The sequence below is a fragment of the Trachinotus anak genome, unplaced genomic scaffold (assembly GCF_046630095.1).
Source record: "Trachinotus anak isolate AG129_WGS33_773 ecotype Australia unplaced genomic scaffold, CSIRO_AGI_Tana_v1 ptg000033l, whole genome shotgun sequence".
Classification (NCBI taxonomy): domain Eukaryota; kingdom Metazoa; phylum Chordata; class Actinopteri; order Carangiformes; family Carangidae; genus Trachinotus; species Trachinotus anak.
This window is the reverse complement of record NW_027273884.1, coordinates 5,627,333-5,645,468: the sequence shown is the minus strand read 5'-3', so window position 1 is coordinate 5,645,468 and position 18,136 is coordinate 5,627,333. Positions and strand designations below refer to the sequence as shown.

At 38.8% G+C, this 18,136-nt stretch overlaps 1 protein-coding gene across 5 annotated transcripts in view; it reads right to left on the bottom strand.

Annotated features, from left to right (window-relative positions):
• The window catches only part of LOC139614038 (neurexin-3a), a 108,160-nt gene that overhangs the window by 69,671 nt on the left and 20,353 nt on the right, over positions 1 to 18,136 (bottom strand). For all 5 annotated transcript variants that reach the window (XR_011686881.1, XR_011686882.1, XM_071471123.1 and 2 more), the window contains exons 3-7: positions 16,603 to 16,896; positions 14,989 to 15,136; positions 14,207 to 14,590; positions 2,107 to 2,310; positions 91 to 117 (exon numbers count right to left, since the gene is read on the bottom strand). Coding sequence is in view for 3 of the 5 variants with exons in the window: in XM_071471123.1 (XP_071327224.1) it covers positions 91 to 117; positions 2,107 to 2,310; positions 14,207 to 14,590; positions 14,989 to 15,136; positions 16,603 to 16,896 (1,057 nt within the window). In the remaining 2 variants the exon portion in view is untranslated. The remainder of the gene's footprint in view (positions 1 to 90; positions 118 to 2,106; positions 2,311 to 14,206; positions 14,591 to 14,988; positions 15,137 to 16,602; positions 16,897 to 18,136) is intronic.

The following is an 18,136-nucleotide window of genomic DNA, read 5'->3' as shown; positions in this document are numbered from 1 at the left end:
AAAAAACAAAAAAACAAAACATTTTCTTTAAATAAAACATCAACAGACCATCAACATAGAAAGCAAAATGAAACTTGAGTGTTAACTTACTGGAGTTACAGTTTATCCTGATACAGTCTAGATGGGGAAGAATAAATGACAGATGAAATTGCATCCTTCAAGGTTACTGCTGCAGACATCCAAAAACAATAAGACCACCCTTCCGGGGACGTACACATGCAAAAAGTAGCCATTTTATTTATTTAGTATTTGTGTCTACATTTATGCCTAATTACCATAAAATAAATGATAGTTTTTATAAATTTCCAAAACCATCATTAATAGTAAAAAAATAATGCCTCGATTTGTCAATCATAGAAATGTGCTAGCTGCTTTTCTAGAGCTTGTGCCCTTTTGATACCTGTAATACCAGGGTTCAAATGTATGAATTGTTTAGGCACAGTATTTACAGTAAAATGGCCACTTGTAGTACCAGCTACATGAGTTTTCCAACCCAACTCTGACTGTTGGACTTTAATCTTTTAAGTTTTAGATAATCAGATTAGAAAAGTAAAAGTCTCTGGCTCCAAAGCCTCTGCACCAACAAGGAGGCAGTAGCCATTCATTTTAGAGTGCTGGATCTTTGAAAAGTTGAGACATAGTTTGATTTAATATTCAAACAGCAACCAGCTGTGATAAAAAAATAAGTAAATATGAAATATTTAAGTTCCTTTGAGGCCAGAATAACTGATGTATGCAACTGTAAAGACAGTGAGGGTTGGTCACTATGTGGCTGGTGGTTTCATGTGTCGTCAACCGCAACAGAAAAGTGGGAGCAAACAGCCACGATCCAATCAGCACCAGCACCATGCAGAGGCACAGTAACCCCAACCACTGGATCTGGAGTATAATGCTATCCCTGCATGTGTCACTAAGCTGGATCAGAAGCTTGATCTATATTTACAACGCTCTGCAGAAAATCACACAGGTTAACGTAGGCTAAGAAATCATATGGGCACTTAACAATTAGAGCTACAAACATTTTGACTGAAATCTAGGGTATGACTTGCACGAATTTATATAATCGGTTTAGAATTTCTCTGAACAAGACTTCCCCTACAAGCTAACAACTGCTAACATTGGTATTATTCTTACATTTCATGATTTTTCCTGGAGGTGCTGTATATGCAAGATAAAATGGCTAAATTTCATTGTAGCATTCCTTACATATTATGACTGTAAGTGTTTTTGGAAGTATTTGGGGTCACAGCCAGCTGTAGGTTTTGCTGGGCTCTGTTCTCGGGCTGTTCACCTGACGGGCCGCAGGCTTAAGGCCTTTGAAGGGGTGAATACCATCTTTTGACAAAACATGATGGAAAATGAAGTTGACGGGTAAACATAAGCAGAACATAAACGTAAGCATAGACTTCCATATACACATCATTGTAAGCAAAGAAAACAACCACCCAGAGGAACTGGAAGGTGACAGAGAAGTTACTTCATGTCAGACAGAAAAATGAGGTTAGTGAGAAGGACAAGAAAAGTTTCTTCTGATATTGTGTTGGTGGATGATGGACTGAAGATCAAAGGCTATACATGGTGGAAGTCACCTCTTAGAAACTCTTATCACACTTTGTTCTTGCCAAAGACTTTGTTAGAGATTGGACTTTAAAGCCCATTATCTCTACATCATGTCATGTGTTCTGCTTATTGTGCTGTGACTGTCTGAAAAGTTCTGTAAAAAAGGACATGGATATGACTATGGTTTGACTGTTTCAAATATGGGCCAAGCTTATTTACCACTGAAATGGAAGTCAGGATGGTATAGCTTGAATGGTATAGCTTGAATTCTTATCCAGCAACTAGTTGTGTTCACTAAGTAGTCCATGGTTACCTGTGTGCTCAAAATGCATTAACACCCATGCAAAAGATAAAAACCTAATTATCTATGTTGTAAAGCTGGTAGAAACCTTTAAGGGATCATAGTGATGAGTAACTGATGAAAAGACTAAATAGAAGAAAGATAGAAAGAGGGTGAGGGGAGGGAGAGGTCACTGCTTAACGGTAAACTGTCTTATGGTGAAGGATGTAGGTATGGAGGCAGATGGTTGGGGGTGCATACGATACCTAGGTTGACTGTGAGTTTGACGCGACCCCCATCCAACTCAAGCCTGAGCGTGTCGGCTGAGTCTCGGGAGGTGGTGGCCATAAGGAGGCCATAGGCCCGCTGGGAACGAAAACGCAGGGAGACATCCTCTGCCTCAGTGTGCATGATGTTTGGCATCACCACCTTCATATACATGCTGCCATCATACGAGAGGATGGAAGCCTCTGTGTGAGAAAAGTCAGGAGCACAAAAAGACTGTTAGCCATATTTCAAGTAAGGTTAATGACAATATTATCAGTTAGAACATGATACTTGGTACAAATACTGAATTAGTCATGCTAGCTGCTCTAGCTGGCAATGTTGGTCACTTCATCCACCCCTTTCACATAGACCATGACTAAATTAACCTGAGCATCTGTGCTCCCTGTAAATCCCCATTCTCTGTGCAATGTATAAAAATTTCAGTACTACTTGGTCTTCGGTTTGTGTTGTAATTTACACATTAATTGTGGAATATGCAACACATAAGCACAAAACTCATATGAGCCTACACCATCTAATGCACAGAAAGCCTTGAGCTTTAGGGGCCCCTCTTCCAAGTATGTTATTCAACATAGGTCCAGATTGAAGTATCTCAGCAACTGCTGGATGGACATCCATGCTCCCCAAAAGATACATTTTCACAACTGTAATAACCAACTGAAATGAAATGAATGTTTTGGTCGCCACGGTGATGAGTGTAGACGCCTCAGCCCTTTCACACCAAATCTTTCAGTCAGGTCTTCAACTGTAAAAAAAAGAGCACTTTTTTATGCAGCCAGGATCTTTTGGAGAGTGCGTGCAAAGGGCTACAAAAAAATGAAATGAAGAACTGCTGCTTTGTTTTCATTGAAACACTGCTACACAGCAACGGTCTGAACACATCCACATAACTAGAAAGCCTAACTCTCTACTCTGCCTTGTGGGACTCATAGCTGTGGACTGTTTGTATCCACAAGAAAAGGTGCACAAGTGCTGTGATTATGTCCAAAGACAATTTGGTGTGGTGGGTTTTACAACTGTGAAGTGCCGGCAATTCTATCATAACACCATAGCAAAGGGATTTCAATGCCTTTGCTATGGTAGCAGTCTACCTGTGAGAGCTGTACAGGAGCATCAGCAACCAACAATCAGAACATCCTGGTGGATTTTTCATCGTCAATGGTGACTTCAGTCATACAGATTTGGGGATTGTTCTTCCAAAATTCCATAGCATGTCAAGCATTGCAAGTTATTGCTCCTAATGAGAGGGCTCACTCTCATACCATTAAGATTTCCACATGTGTCAACTGATCTTAGAACGGTAGAAGCTGAGTGAAGGGCAGCTTGACAAGCATACTTTGGCTGTAGCCAGTCACCCATCAAAGATGCAAGGATTGTCTTCAATGCAAACATCCAGAAAATGCTGCTCCCCTCTGTGCTGAATTATAGCCCCATCCTTTGTCAACAGGAGACAGCACAGAGTTGCCCACAAAAAAGGCAGAAACTATAGAAACAATGGCTGATAATCAAGCTAGCTTCCAGACAATGGCCTGCTGCTGCCACAAGACAGCAGTAAATTACAGGATGGATGCAAACATGCTACAACACATCCTTTATGGGACAGAACGCTGTTCTGAGATCTGATCGAAGGAGACATATCATTTCCTCCGCAGTGTTGTTCTATTTGATATCTATTTTAGCTTTAACAGTGCCTTTCCTTTTTAATAAATGCATTTCAAATACAAATTTAAAAAAAAAATCAGTTTATGATAGCTTCTTTTTAAAGTTTCTTTTTTGGGCAGTTTATTACAATACCTTTATTACACTGGCTGTAGTGGGAGAGAGACAGGAAAGTCAGGGAGACAGAGGGATGACATGCAGCAAAGGGCCTCAGTCCAGGTTTGAATTCAGGCCGCTGGGGTGAGGACTAAGCCTCAGTAGTATGTGCTCTACCAGGTGAGTCACCGGGACGCCCCAATTTAGAGTCCTTTTAAAATATTTATATAAATTATATATTATTATATATTATATTATAAATATTTATTTATTAATATTTATTAATTGATTAATTGATCTTAAATTCAACTGCACATGGCTATGTTTGGATACGGATGCCGGTACTGATGTGTGTTTGACAGGGTGTCAGATGACAGCACAGTGTAACATATACAATTTTAATTTTCATTGCAGCTCTGAGCTAGGCTGTCAGATTAACTCTGACATGTCATATTTCTTGGATGTAACTGTGTGTGTGTGTATTATCACGGTTTTGCATGTGTGATGATCTCAGTGTGCCTAATGGATTGATACACTTTTAACCAGCTGACCTTGCCCTGTAGAAACCACTCAAAAGAAGCCCTTAATCAATTTTGACATTCAACACGTTTCAGTTCAGTGATGTAATCACTATAGTCGTAAAACTTGTGATAGTAGGTCCTCATGAACCACAAACTGATTGTTAACTGACCATTGTTTGACCTCTAGGATTACATACAGAAGAATGAAATATTTTCCAAGACTGGACCACATTTGGGATGACCCGATAGCTGAGTAGTTAGAACGTGTACCCCATGAGCACCAAACTCTTTCCTATATGTAATTTCCCCTCTCCCTGCCCCTCTACTGTCCTATCAAATAATAAGGGCACAAAATACCTTCTTAAAAAAAAGATTGGACTAAATCATCAGACTAGTCCCATATCACTGTTTGAGAAACATAATATAAGGAGGAACTGCCATGTGTCCCTTTTTTCTCACTGCCGATCTTGTGTACTCTTCTATAGACAAGTGAATGTGTAACCAGGTCATGAATTATTACTTTTCTTATTGTTTATTAAGTTTTTTGTTTAGGTTTTTCATTATTTATAGTTAAACTTGCAAGCTGTATGTTTGTTAAACACTTACCTTAATATTTCTATAACCACTGAAGAGATGCCAGGATGCCAGATATTTATTCATTGTAGTTATTCAATCACAAGATATAATTATTGAGAACCCAGTTTTACAAGTAACATCATTAAATATGTGACATTTGGTCAGGGGGGGGTGTAAGCGTGGCCCTGCTCTTCCAGAGGGTGAATGGCCCACAGATTGGATAGGTGTCTTGCTGGACTTCTTTCCCAAAACTCCCTTGTTATTGGTGTTATAGGGGGATTCCCTCTGTAACTGATGCTATAGGTGTCCCAGTTTGTCCGCTAATCTCATCATGATCAGAATCTTCATCTTTGTCTCTGCTGCATTATCATCTTCTCCCTCACATCAAACGCCGTTATTATCCATAATCAGCATAGCAACTATGCTGATTATGTCCAGCTCTATCTGTCCTTCCCACCAGATGGCAAGACTGTCTCAGCTTGGATCTCAGTCTGCCTTGATACTGATATCATGAATTTGATCATGGAACACCACCTTTAACTCATTCTCTCTCCTGGTGATGCCATCCAGTCTGTCCTCAGTTATATCAACTCCATTACAGTACTAGTGATGTCTTATATACTGGTTCCTATATCATACATGCATACGTGCACACATGCACACACACACACACGCACACGCACACACACACACACACACACACACACACACACACACACACACACACACAGATGAGTATCCAGATGAAACTTTTTGTCCTCACCTTAAGTTGCCACAACTGTTCTCCAATCACAGCATCGGGTGAAAAGCACAGATGTATCTCTCTAAGACTGGTGGGTAATATGATGTCTATTTTTTTCACATGGGTCAAATTGACTAAAGGAGAAATGTTCTTACACATCTAAATATGAATTATCGTGTTAATAAAAAAGACATTATGCAATCTTGACAATCTTTGGTTCCTGAAAATTATATTGCAATGTTTCATTAAGCTATCTCTTGCAAAATAATTCAAGGTGAAATGCACACTGCATATCAGATCGATCCACCGATGCCCTACAACTTTTCTTTTCAGGAGTAAAAATGAGCTGCGGGGTAAATTATCATCGAGCACGCTACTAAACTGCTATAGATAAAGAGATATGATAAGAAAGCTTTTATTTGATATGCTAAAAAGCAGTAGGAGCAATTTATTAGGGTTGTGCATGGGTTAATTAGTTTTCAACTCTGATCAGTCTTTATTAAACTGTCTTAACACTGGTCATAAAGGAAATGTTCTCTGGCAGACGACTGTAGGAAGAGGCAATTGAGTCTGGATGTCCCCTTACAACAAGATCTGGGATCTGTTTAATGCAAAAAGAGACTGGTGATCATGGTGTCCCGAATCAATAATCTGCAATTCTGCATGCAATACACAACTACTATTCATGCTGTTTGAAGTACACAATAAATAATTGTACTTTACTCATTGTCACCAACATAGATAATACAAAGCATGTCCTGAAACTCTAGCTTTGGAACTTAATAGTTAGATACAGTTTTTGCATACAATCTTTTGTTTGTCAAATGTGCATCGTGTCTGGAAGACAGTAAAAATCTTTCAATGAGCTGGGAATCATGCAATAATTAAGACATCCTGCAATATAAAAAAGTGCTATATGAATAAGCTATTATTATTAAGGTTCTACATCCCAAGGAGTACAACCCTATTGTTTTTACTAATATTTCTTACAGTTCTAACAGCATAGGGGTAGAACCCTATTGTTTTTTTCTCAGGTTGGCCAGGGTTCTAACTTCGAAGAGATAGAACTTTTTTTTTTTAACCTTCATAGCCATTGAGCATCAAAGGGACCATAAATAACATGTCCCAACTAGCAGAAACACATTTCACATGTCTAGTTCTCTGTGTGACATGAACTTTATTTTGTTTTGTTTTTTTACTGTTTTTCCTTGAAATGCAAATTTACCATGTCAGACTTTCTTGTATGTCTCAGTAAAAATGCTGATCCAGGTGAAGTACAGCCAATGGCAGAAGTATGTGAAATTCGACAAGGTTGAAGCCCAGTTTGACTTCCTGCAATTTCATGAGAAAGGTGTGGACTTTTACTTTAGCTTGGCTTGGGAAAAAGCCACCCGTATTCTTTTAAAACCTACTTCTGCAAATTCCTTAATGTTGTAGAATGAACTCTTTCATAAATGGGGGGTAAATTACTAAACATTCAAGTTCTGCAATATGTGCCTCATTCTTTAGTGTATAAAGCATAATATATACCAAAACAGTCAATCAAAAAATAGTAAAATCTGAACCTTCAAATTTGGACTTAAGAAGGAATGGGTTTCTGAGAAAAAAAACACTCTGAGTCTATTTAGTGATTATACAGTGGTGGATGAATGTATTCATTGTGATGTCATTCGGTACAAGGCAAGAAACACTTAAAAAACACATTCAGTTTTATCTTGTTATCTTTTACTGTAATTGAGAGATTTTGTCTGACCAAAAATTATATACAAGGCTGCCATAGGGACAGAAGTTGATCCAGAAATATTAATCAATCGCATTGGACAAGGTAATGTGGTGCTGACAGTTTTCTTAGATGACTTTGAAATATAAAGGCTGGTATAATCAAACACTCTACAACCTACAGAATAAAATTATTGATACTTTTTCTGTTCTTTTAGAGTTCTCTGAATGCTCCCTGTCCTCTGCTTCTGAGATGTCTGACTCAAGCTTCAGCTTGAGTGCATCATCTGTAAGGCCTGGAATATACTTGCTGTTTGACCAAGCATTCGCGTACATAACGGCTGCGTTGTGAACGAAAACTTGCTTCAGCACACCATGGCCACTATGATACTGGAGTTCTCCACTTGGGGGCAGATCACAGAAATCAGACCCAGAGTCGTAACCAAAGCCAGTCTTGCACACTCATGTAAATAAACAACATGCTGACACTAGAAGAGGTCTGTATCCTGCTTTTGCTTTGATCGCACCAGAAAAAGAGACAGCGGTTGTTTTGTAGCCGCCAGTTCGTTGACCTTATCTGATCCTCTGACCTCAGGGTCATTGTACTTGCATGACCACCCCTAACGTTCATGTCAATATTGCATCTTATGTACGTGTCGCACAATTTTTGACAACGTGCACAACCGACGCACCAAACGAACACAGGATACACATGGCAGCCGAGATGCATATGCATATGCGTTGTAAAAAGCAAGTATATTCCAGGCTTAATTGTAGACGAGGTCCCTAACGAGACGGAGAATTGAATATTTACTTAATGCAGTCACTGCTAAACAGGTCATAAGAAAGCTCTAATGAGTTTTTTAATTCTTTTACATTTTTTCAGTGTCTCTAGAAAAGCTGTTTAACACCATGTTTTGCATTTTTGTGTTTTTGATATTTATTAGTTGATTGAAGCTACGCTAAGAACTAGTACAGGAGTACCAGTAGAAACCTTGACAGATACCACAAGAAGACAAATGTTTAACATACTGGGGGCTCACGTGATTGATAATCATGGATATGTGTGTTTCATATTCTTTTTATTTGTGCTAAATAACTGCATGGGCATTGCATAAATTTAGGGCACTAATCAAATATCTCCTCTCAGGGACGTCCCCACTAAACCAATCCCAGAAGGGTATGCTCTTGGGATTGTGATGCTGTTGCCTTTCCTCGAAGATCCATATACCAAGAAAGGCTGTGTAATAGTCATTATTATTGTATGCATGACACTTTCATGTCATATTTGCATGTTGTGACACAAAGCTGTGTGCATGACATCGAAATCTGAATTCTCTGAGATTTCTTATGAGCCGAGTATGACAACATATCCAATTTCTTTTCTTTTCAGTAACATTTTTATGATGCTGCAAGCAGCACAGGTTACATTTCTTGTCCAGTCATCAGGGATCTGCACTGCCAACAAATAGCTGTACTACTTTTCTCCAAGAGGCCCAAATTTCCAAAGGACCATTAATGTTGATAGGCAGCTTGATGGGAATGTTTGCCAAGAGACCCTGTTTTTGTTCAACCATATCACTGACAACTCCCTAATTTTCCAGGAGATAAGAGAGACCTATCAGCATCGTTGGAAGCTTGTCAACCACAATTTAACTTTTTTCCTAGAAGTAGTAAGCTTCCTCAATAAAACTACCTGGAAAGTATTGAAAATCAACAACAGAATCAGACTGCAAGGACGGTGAGGAAGGTAAAACACTTACTGAATTTTTGGAAAGATTGATACCAGATGTTCTGGACAAATAGCCAAATAGCCAAAGACAATTAAACAATCGCCGGATTAATTAGTTTTAAAGAATTCTATTCTAAGTGATATAGGTCAGAGGTTGATCGGCAGACACCTGGGACAGGTTTACTTAACCTTTCCAAAGATGTCAGAGGATCAAGCAACCCTACTGGAATCACCTATTTCCCAATTACAAGTAGATAAAGCTATTTCTGCACTTGAATCAGGGAAATGCCCAGGAGTGGATAGTTTTCCAGTTGGGTTTTTTTAAATGATGAAAGGGAAAATTAATAATCTTATAGGCCAATTAGACTTCTCGATGTGGATAATAAAATACTTTTTTAGATACTGCCTGTCAGGTTAGAGCAAATTGTGACTTCCATTGTGGATGCAGATCAGACAGACTTTATTAAAGGTTGAAACTCCTATTACAATACAAGACGTTTGTTCAATATTATTCACTATCTCAACTTTAATGATACTCCAGGTGCTGTTGTTTCTGTGGATGCTGAAAAAACTTTTCATAGAACTGGATATATGTATGTTGAATATATGTTTGAAGTAATGAAGAAATTTGGTATTGGGCCAAGTTATTTGGGGTGGATTAGACTTCTATATAAAGCACCTACAACTTTGGTTGAGACGAATGGTCTGCTATCTGCTCCTTTTAAATTAACAAGAGGCATAGCTCAAGGAAGCCCATTATCTCCTCTCCTATTTACTTTTGCCATTGAGCCCATAGCAATGGCTATTAGGATATTAGAAAATCAAAATATTAAAGGAGTAGAAATTGGTACAAAGCAACATAGTAGTTTATTTTATATGTGCCGCAGTAAGATTTTACTATACGGTGTCCTTCTGATACCTCTAAAATCTGGGAATAAAATAAGCCAGAAAATAGTCAGAAATAATGCCCCTGGACAACAGTGGGAACACTGAACTTGCATATATTAGAACTTTTTACTGGGCCCCATCTGGATTTATATACGTACGAATTAAAGCTACTCCTAGAATTAATCGGCTATATGCAGAAAATATTAATCACTGGATAAAGGACCTCATTGCAACCTTGAAACCTGAATCCAACATTGAGAAACCTACCTATATCATTCCTGGCAAAATTATATATTGTCCATGAAAGCCAGAATTCTTTCCTCTTCCTCTTGGTGAATGAACACTCATCTCCTTGGTTTGATATAGAGTTACTGATATGTAAACCTTTTTCTACCGTGAACTCGTTGGATAAACTTCTGAATGAACTGTCACACATTGCTGAGAACAATCCTTTCATGAGCAATGTACTGTGGACATGGAGAAAATTGAGGAAAACATACAAATGACAAATGATTCTCACCTGTTAGACAAGTTTTTTTTAGGACCCTATAGAGCAGAAGCACTTTATATCAAAATTTTACTCTGAGATATTTGACCCTGGACAAACTTGCATGAGAACATCTTGGTGTACACAGCTTAAATGTATGGTAGATAGTAATGTCTGGGATAAGATTCTGCTGTTGCCTTCCAGAATCTTAATATGTAAGGAGCTACAATATAATATAAACATAACACAGACACAGCCACCATGCACGTACAACAGTGTGTTCCTGACGCCAGGGTTAGAAACTTGAGATAAACTTGACATTTAAGAGTTGCACATGGTTACTATCCTGGACCCAAGTTCAAATTGTTTTGTTCTCAGCAAGGTTGTAGGTGTCAGTTCCTGACATATACATATACACATACATATACATTTACATTTTTACTGAAGCAGTGTTCTTCTAGCGAGCCAGTTGCAACTTCACACTACATCGCAGGCACATGCTTTGGAGAACCAATTTAGTCCCCAAAATCGACTTTTCCAGTGTTTCTTTAGAGAGCAATGATTCAGGACTTGCCAACCAAAGAAATGTGTGTATCGATCATGGTCGAATTTCAAGGTAGAGGGATTTCCAGCAGTTGGGTATCCTCAAGTGTAGGAGATTTGGAGGTGTGATAAATAATCTTTTGAAAATTTTTTTCAAAGTTTTAATACAGTATGAAAATAAAATAAATATTTTAACCTAAAATGAGATGTTGGGGCTCAAGGCTTGGGCATGGCCAGCAGGCTCCACTTCCTCCAAATGCAGGGCCATGTGGAAATAAACTTGTTGGGATGTTCATAAAATTCAGTGACATTATTGCTCCCATCATTCTAGACAAAATACATATTTTTAAAAAATGTTTTCACTTGACAGTAAGTCAGCCATTTTGGATTTTCTTTTTTATGAACACATTTTTATGGACTTTATGATGAGCAAAAACTGACAAAACTTGTCTAGTTTGATTTGATATTGCAGTTGGGCATGGCATGGTACGTTGGCTCTATAGCCCCACACTTTTAGCATTTTTGAGGTTCTATGGGTACTTTGTAAATGTATCTGAAGTGTTGTAACTTGATATCTCATATGGGTCGTGACTTTAGGAGTGGTAATATAGCTTGAGAGCAACCCCTAGAAATTTTCAACTAAGTAGCACTTGTGGTATTGGTATATGGTACTCATCTTTCGCACCAATATTACAATGTCAGTTCTAAACATAGTGCTTCCTTATGGCAACATAAAATGTCATGTTTTAGAATTTGATATGCTCCTTCTAGCGAGTTGACCACACCCACCTCAAACTTGGCCAGGAAATGCTTAAGATCTTGAAAATGCTTTATTGTAAAAATAGTGAGTTTTTATATACCAGTGTGTCTGTGGCGGTGTGGGGAATTTCAATATTTCACCATCACACAGGAGCTTGTTGAGGGGTTATGGAAGCTCAAAAACTCACAAAACACGTGTAAGAAGTTGCGCATAAGAAGTTGTGGAGTGTGGTAAAATGATGATGTGTGGAAAATTTCAAGAAAGTAAACCTCATGGTACGTCCCACCTACATGTACGAAATCCAATAAGAACACTGCATGTTATATATGACGACTTACAAAAAGTTTGATAGAAAAGACAAAAATACACTAAATCTTGTCTACATCCAAGTTGTTCATGCTAATTAAAGCTAAAGAAAGCTCACTCTGTGTTGTGTTCTATTTCTGTTCTATTTTGCACTGAGGTCCATGAGGAACAACATTTCTTTTCCCTCTATGTATATCAAGCATATGTGTGGAAATTACAATAAACCTGGACCTGAAATTGAAGCTCCAGATAGGAGATAGAGGATAGAAGTAGGTTAAGAGGTCAGTATCGTGACATCCATAACCAGGGATCTTTGGCCTTTAAAGCATACTAGTTTTCGGAATACATTCCTTGATAAAGCAAGACTGTGTAGTAAATACAATTAAGACTTGTGTGTGAAAAGAAAACATGTATATCAGCACTTTTCTGTCTATCTCAATTTCTAGTCAGGACAAGGTCACTAGTCAATAGGTTAGCAGTGATCACACAGACCGTCATAATATGATGGGAGTGGTTGAAGGACATTGCATTGCTGAAGCTAATATTTTTTCTAATAAAATGACACAACATGATTGTGTATCTGTCATTTATGATCTACATTTCTCATCTGGTTTAATAAGGATAGGCTGAGCAGACTTTGAACACCTCCATTATTGAAGCCTTCTGTGATGGTCATCATCAGTCTAAAGGTTTGATTCCTAGGTTTGGTTGTGTGCATTTAATCAGTTTTCCTGATTGATTGCAGTGAGGTAGTGTATGTGGAGGGACCAATCAGTGACAGGATTGGTATGTATGTCACCCAGAGGTAAGTAAGTTTAGTATGTGGTTAGGCAGATGCTCCTTTTTGTCATTTTGCAGCAAGTGTGTTGACTACTACATTACTGTGTTCTGGGTTTGTAAAATGGCTCATGTTGAGGATTTTTTAAAGGCACCATGATGGCTACACAAAAGTGCAGTTGTTGAAAAACGCAGACCACTTCTCGGGTTGATATTAGGGACAAAAGACTCAAGGACACAACCAAGTCTATTTTAAAGGCTAACTTGTATGAGATGAGTGTGTTGCCAGGTACAGCGGGAGCACATGGAGCACTATGTGTTTCTCTTTGGTTTTTTTTTCCTTTTACCATCCAACATTTCGCTTAACATTTTTTCATTAAATCACACTATTGATTTACTGACAGCTGTGGTGCTTCAGGATTAGGGCAGATGCACATTATAGGCCCAGTTGCCTTGTATCCTGCCAAAGTGTGAAACAGTAACTTGGGGTTGGCTGGAGGGTGTGGAAAAGATTCTAGAGGAAACACTGGACTGCCACACCTCATAACATTTTTGACATTTCTATTTGGTGTTGCACAGGACTAAATTAACCATTTAACTGAGATGTTGTATTGTTAACAACTAAAATACTTACAATCTGTCCCATGTGACTCAAACCAAAGAGCAAACCCCACCACTCAAACACAAAGAAAACAAACTACAGTTTTGACGATTATGGCTCCACCCCATCTCTGCTCACTGTTAATATAGAGGCTGTGACTACTTTCAGCAACTGCCTCCGCCGCCTACTGCATTTCAAGACTGAATATTATACGTTATTTGTCAAAAAATCTGACCTGTCAAGGCTTGTCCAAATGTGGTTAATAGAACAGCCTACTCCGTTCCAAATGTGGAGGACACAACAGTATATTCTTAATACTCTTTGGGGTTCTCACTATCCCAAAATCTACTGCAGACCAGTTGTTTATTTGGTTATTTTCTTATTGTGATGGGACCACAATGACATGATAATAATCTTTGGGGAGCAGGTACAGGTTCAGCCTGGTAACCTGTGTTCTTCAAAGCAACTTTCCTTAAATAGGATACAGTTCTAGTCTGTCTCATATTCCCAAGCCTATAATCAGGACTTCCTTTATAATTGTCACAATGACTAGTCTCCTTTTTTTACTACAATCCTCTACAGTAGCATTAAAAACCATAGTCTTTTGCTGGAATATAGTTATCAGTGTGTTCTAAGGTTTATGCAAGAGAACTAGGCATGCAAACATGTACCTCTCTCACAGGTGCGTGACCAGTAGCCAGTCCCAGTGCAGTCACAGATGAATCGATTCCAGCCTTCTTTGCAGATACCTCGGTTCTTGCATGGGTAGCTCTCACACTGCTTGCCCGGTTGCTTGTTGCATGATGGTTTGATGCCAGCACCATTTTGTGCCTCAGCAATCTGACGGATGTCCTTGCTTCGACCGTCGATAAAAAGGTCACGGATACAGCCCACATAGCCGTAGTTGAGCATTGCAGTCCAGAGCTCAGTGGGCAGGATGAGGTTGGTGCGGTCGGCAGGAAGCCCCCCCAAGTACATGTCACCCTCAAGGTCCAGAATCTCACTCTCACCGCTGGCTGTGAATGGCGTCCTTCTGCTGTTTACAGAGATGGTGCCTGTGGTGAGTGTGGTACAAGATAGGATGGTGATGTCAGGAAGAAATCATTCTACACACAGTAATGGCAGCAATTATCAATTATTCATCCTGATGAGACCATAAGAAAGCATTTGGTGTACTTCTTATTTTTACTTATTTTTACTTTACTGTACTTTGAATTTTTTTTAACAGTCAATCAGTTTGTTTTAATTTGTTTCTTTTAAGGGAAACTCAACAAATCTCTGGTAACAACTTCATAAGTTATCAGTAATATTATGGAAGTATTTAATTATTTTTTATTCTGAGTATTATTACTGAGTAAAGATTTTGGTATCCTTTTTTATTCTGTAATTCGTAAAGACAATTCTTATACTGAAAAAATCCAACCCCTAACCCGACTTCACCAATACAACTAACCTGAGCGTCCATCTCTCTGAATGTCCACATGATACCAGGCACCATCATTGACCTTTGTCTGAGTGGCTTTCACCTTAATAGTCCCTGAGCCCATGTCCAACAGGAGGTACAGGCTGCCATCCAGTAGTTCTACAGCAAAGAAATCCACCTGGACAAGGGCAAAGGGACACAAACAGAGATTACCTTTCAGTCCAAATACTTGACAACAACACCTGAATTATTATTATTATTATTATTTTTTGCTAACCTTCATTAGTTTAACTTCTCAAAATGCTGCAGTCATGTTGTGGTGTACTCAGTCCATCAGTATGCCATGACATCCCTGTTGCTATGTGTGGTCCTGTTGTAAAGTTACCTTTAAAGTGGAGTAGCTGAAATCTGTTTTGTCAGTCTCACAACTCAAAATCCCCGTGATACCATAATGGCAATTGTATGGGCAAAATACAGATGTAATTTTACAAGTCCAGGCTTCTAGACCAGTGGGAGCACCCAGGGAACACAACTTGTTTATCGTTTCTGGCTTTGCTAACCATTGCTTTTTTTAGATTAAAAACACTATATAATTTTTACATGTCAAAAAACTTTTAATTGCAGATGATCTGAGAGGGGAACATCACTCTTTGGTTAAGACATATGCAGCCTGTGATGAGGGGTCATGAGTATTAGCCTTTTTATTCAACTGCAAATCAAAAATGTCACAAACCACTCCTCTCACGAAGTTCTTATAGTTTGGGTTATTTGACGAGGGGTGGTGCAAATTGTGCAAATAGTGCAAATTATACAAGAACAATTGGGGGGTCCACTTTTGGTCTGGTGGGGGTGCAAGGTTTGAATTTAATTAATGTAATTTTTGATATACTAAAAATACAGGCACTCTACTCTCAAATGGTGCTGTTCGGGTGTGGAAAAGTTACATATTATAACTTCAACAGTGCCCACAGAAAAAAGATACTATCAGTTTAAGTGTACACTTTATTTGTAATGTTTTCACCACTTTATCCTGCCATCACAAAGCTTTGGAACTACAGTTTGTGAACAGTTGAACTACCGCACAAGCGCAACTATGGCGCACACTGCATTACTCGCAGATAGAGGTAAGCTTAGGTGTGCTTGTGTGTATGAATACAGTAGTTCAGTGGTTGGAAAAATATAGTTCCAAAGGAAAGGGTGGTTAGATGGCAAGATAAAGCGGTGAAAATATTCTAAATAAAGTATACAGTTAAACTGATATAAACTTTTTTCTTTGGGCATTTTTAAAGTGGCTAAAATGGATGGTCCCCTCCACAGCAGCACATCGCTCAGCTTTTGTTCCTGTGTGCCAGTGTGGATCTGAATCTACTGCATGTAATACACAGACTATCGATAACTACCTCCCAAAACCCCTCCTCAAATAACTTGAACTTCGCTTTAATGAAACGCAAGTCCTGTGAAGACTCTGAGTTATCCAGGTCATAGGTTACCTGGAATATTATTAAGTAAAATGCAACTGGATTTTCTCTTTTGTCTTGACCACATTTTTCTATTAATTCTAGAAGATTCATCAGTCCTTCTAAACAACAATTTCTTAAAGCAGAAATGAAATTAGTCATCAAGTTATCTGGAGTATGGACTGACCTTTGTGTTCTTCTGGCTGCGAGCAGCATCTTTGCGTTCCTGGGGTTTGCCATGGGTGAAGAGGATGAGGCCATTGGGCTCAGTTGTACGGAAATCAAAGGAGATGGATCCCATCCGCTTGGTGTTCCACTTGGGGAGGCTGATGTAGGCCTCAGGAGTCTCGAAGGAGATGGGGTCCAAGGTGGCCACATTCTCACACTTGTGGGAAACCTCACCCTGGATTTTCATCTTAGGGTCCACAATTCGAGCCAGACGAGACAACTCAAGTCGAATGTCATTGTTCTTATATACCACCTGTGATAGGGCAAGGATAACATTATAAGTATTCTTCTAGGGTATGGTCAAAGATGGATATGTTTACCTTTAGTTTACTATTAGTCTACTTTGGTTAATACAACAAACTTTATTGTTATTTTTCTTATCAAACAAGAAAAGACGTCAAGTAATATGAAAATGTAAGGGTTCTCAAGATGAATGCAATGCACATCTTTAGATATGAATTTTGATTTAAGCTTACATCATTTATAAATGCAGTGTATGATGATAATTGAGGAATCAAGATTTCTCAGAAGGTCACCTTAAAAGAACAATGCAAATATTTACACATGGTTTGCCTCCCTAATGTCAGGAAACAAGGAAGGTGTGCATGTGATTTGAAAACACACATACCATGGATGTTAACTGTAATTCTCATAGACTGAATTTGGTCCTCTGTGCAGCATTAATTGTATGTTAACATGTTCTTTGAGGCTCTAAACAATATACACAGATTCATGGCAGGAAGCAGCAGAAGTCCGTGGAACTTGGAGAAACCCACAAACACAAGCTGGAACTCCGAATCCAGAACAGTGAGAAAACTCTTAATGTTACTTGTGTAATAGTGTAATATTGGAAGTACCTGCTCAGTGTGCTGAAAGGGGTGGTCAAACTAATGTTTAGGCACAGTCCCTATGAAGACACAAGGTAATATTTTTGCTTATCACATTACAGAAATAATTTCAGATGTGCAAATTTGCCACTTGGGGTTGATGGAGCCCAGCAGTATGAGTCTCTGAGTGCATTGATCTTAGTGAGGGATGGAAAGAGAGCTTTTAATGGTTCTAATATAATAGAGAGCGTGACATGATGTGATAAACCTAACAGAAAATTGAATCAAAAGCTCGGACATCATAGTTCACAACCAATCTGGCAAAAGCAACAACAGAGAAAAATAATGGCGGCCTAATCCTAATAAATATCCTAATAACCATCTTTGTCAGACAGCTGATGGAGGTGGATAGTCATATCCAGGAGGATCTGTGTGGAATAATGAGGGCAGGAGCAGCTTTTTCTTCCAGTCTGTTGGACATCTTCCAAAACATTGAGGCATCATCACTCCTCCCATGACTTTTTGTAGTGTAGAGAGACTGTTCTCCACCACAGGTTGGATTAAAACAGAATCCTATCTTGAACCTTAGTGTTTGTAGTTTGGGGATCTCAGTGAAATGTTGTTGGCCAGCATTCCTGGAAATGTAGAGGGAAGTGCTTGTTCTGT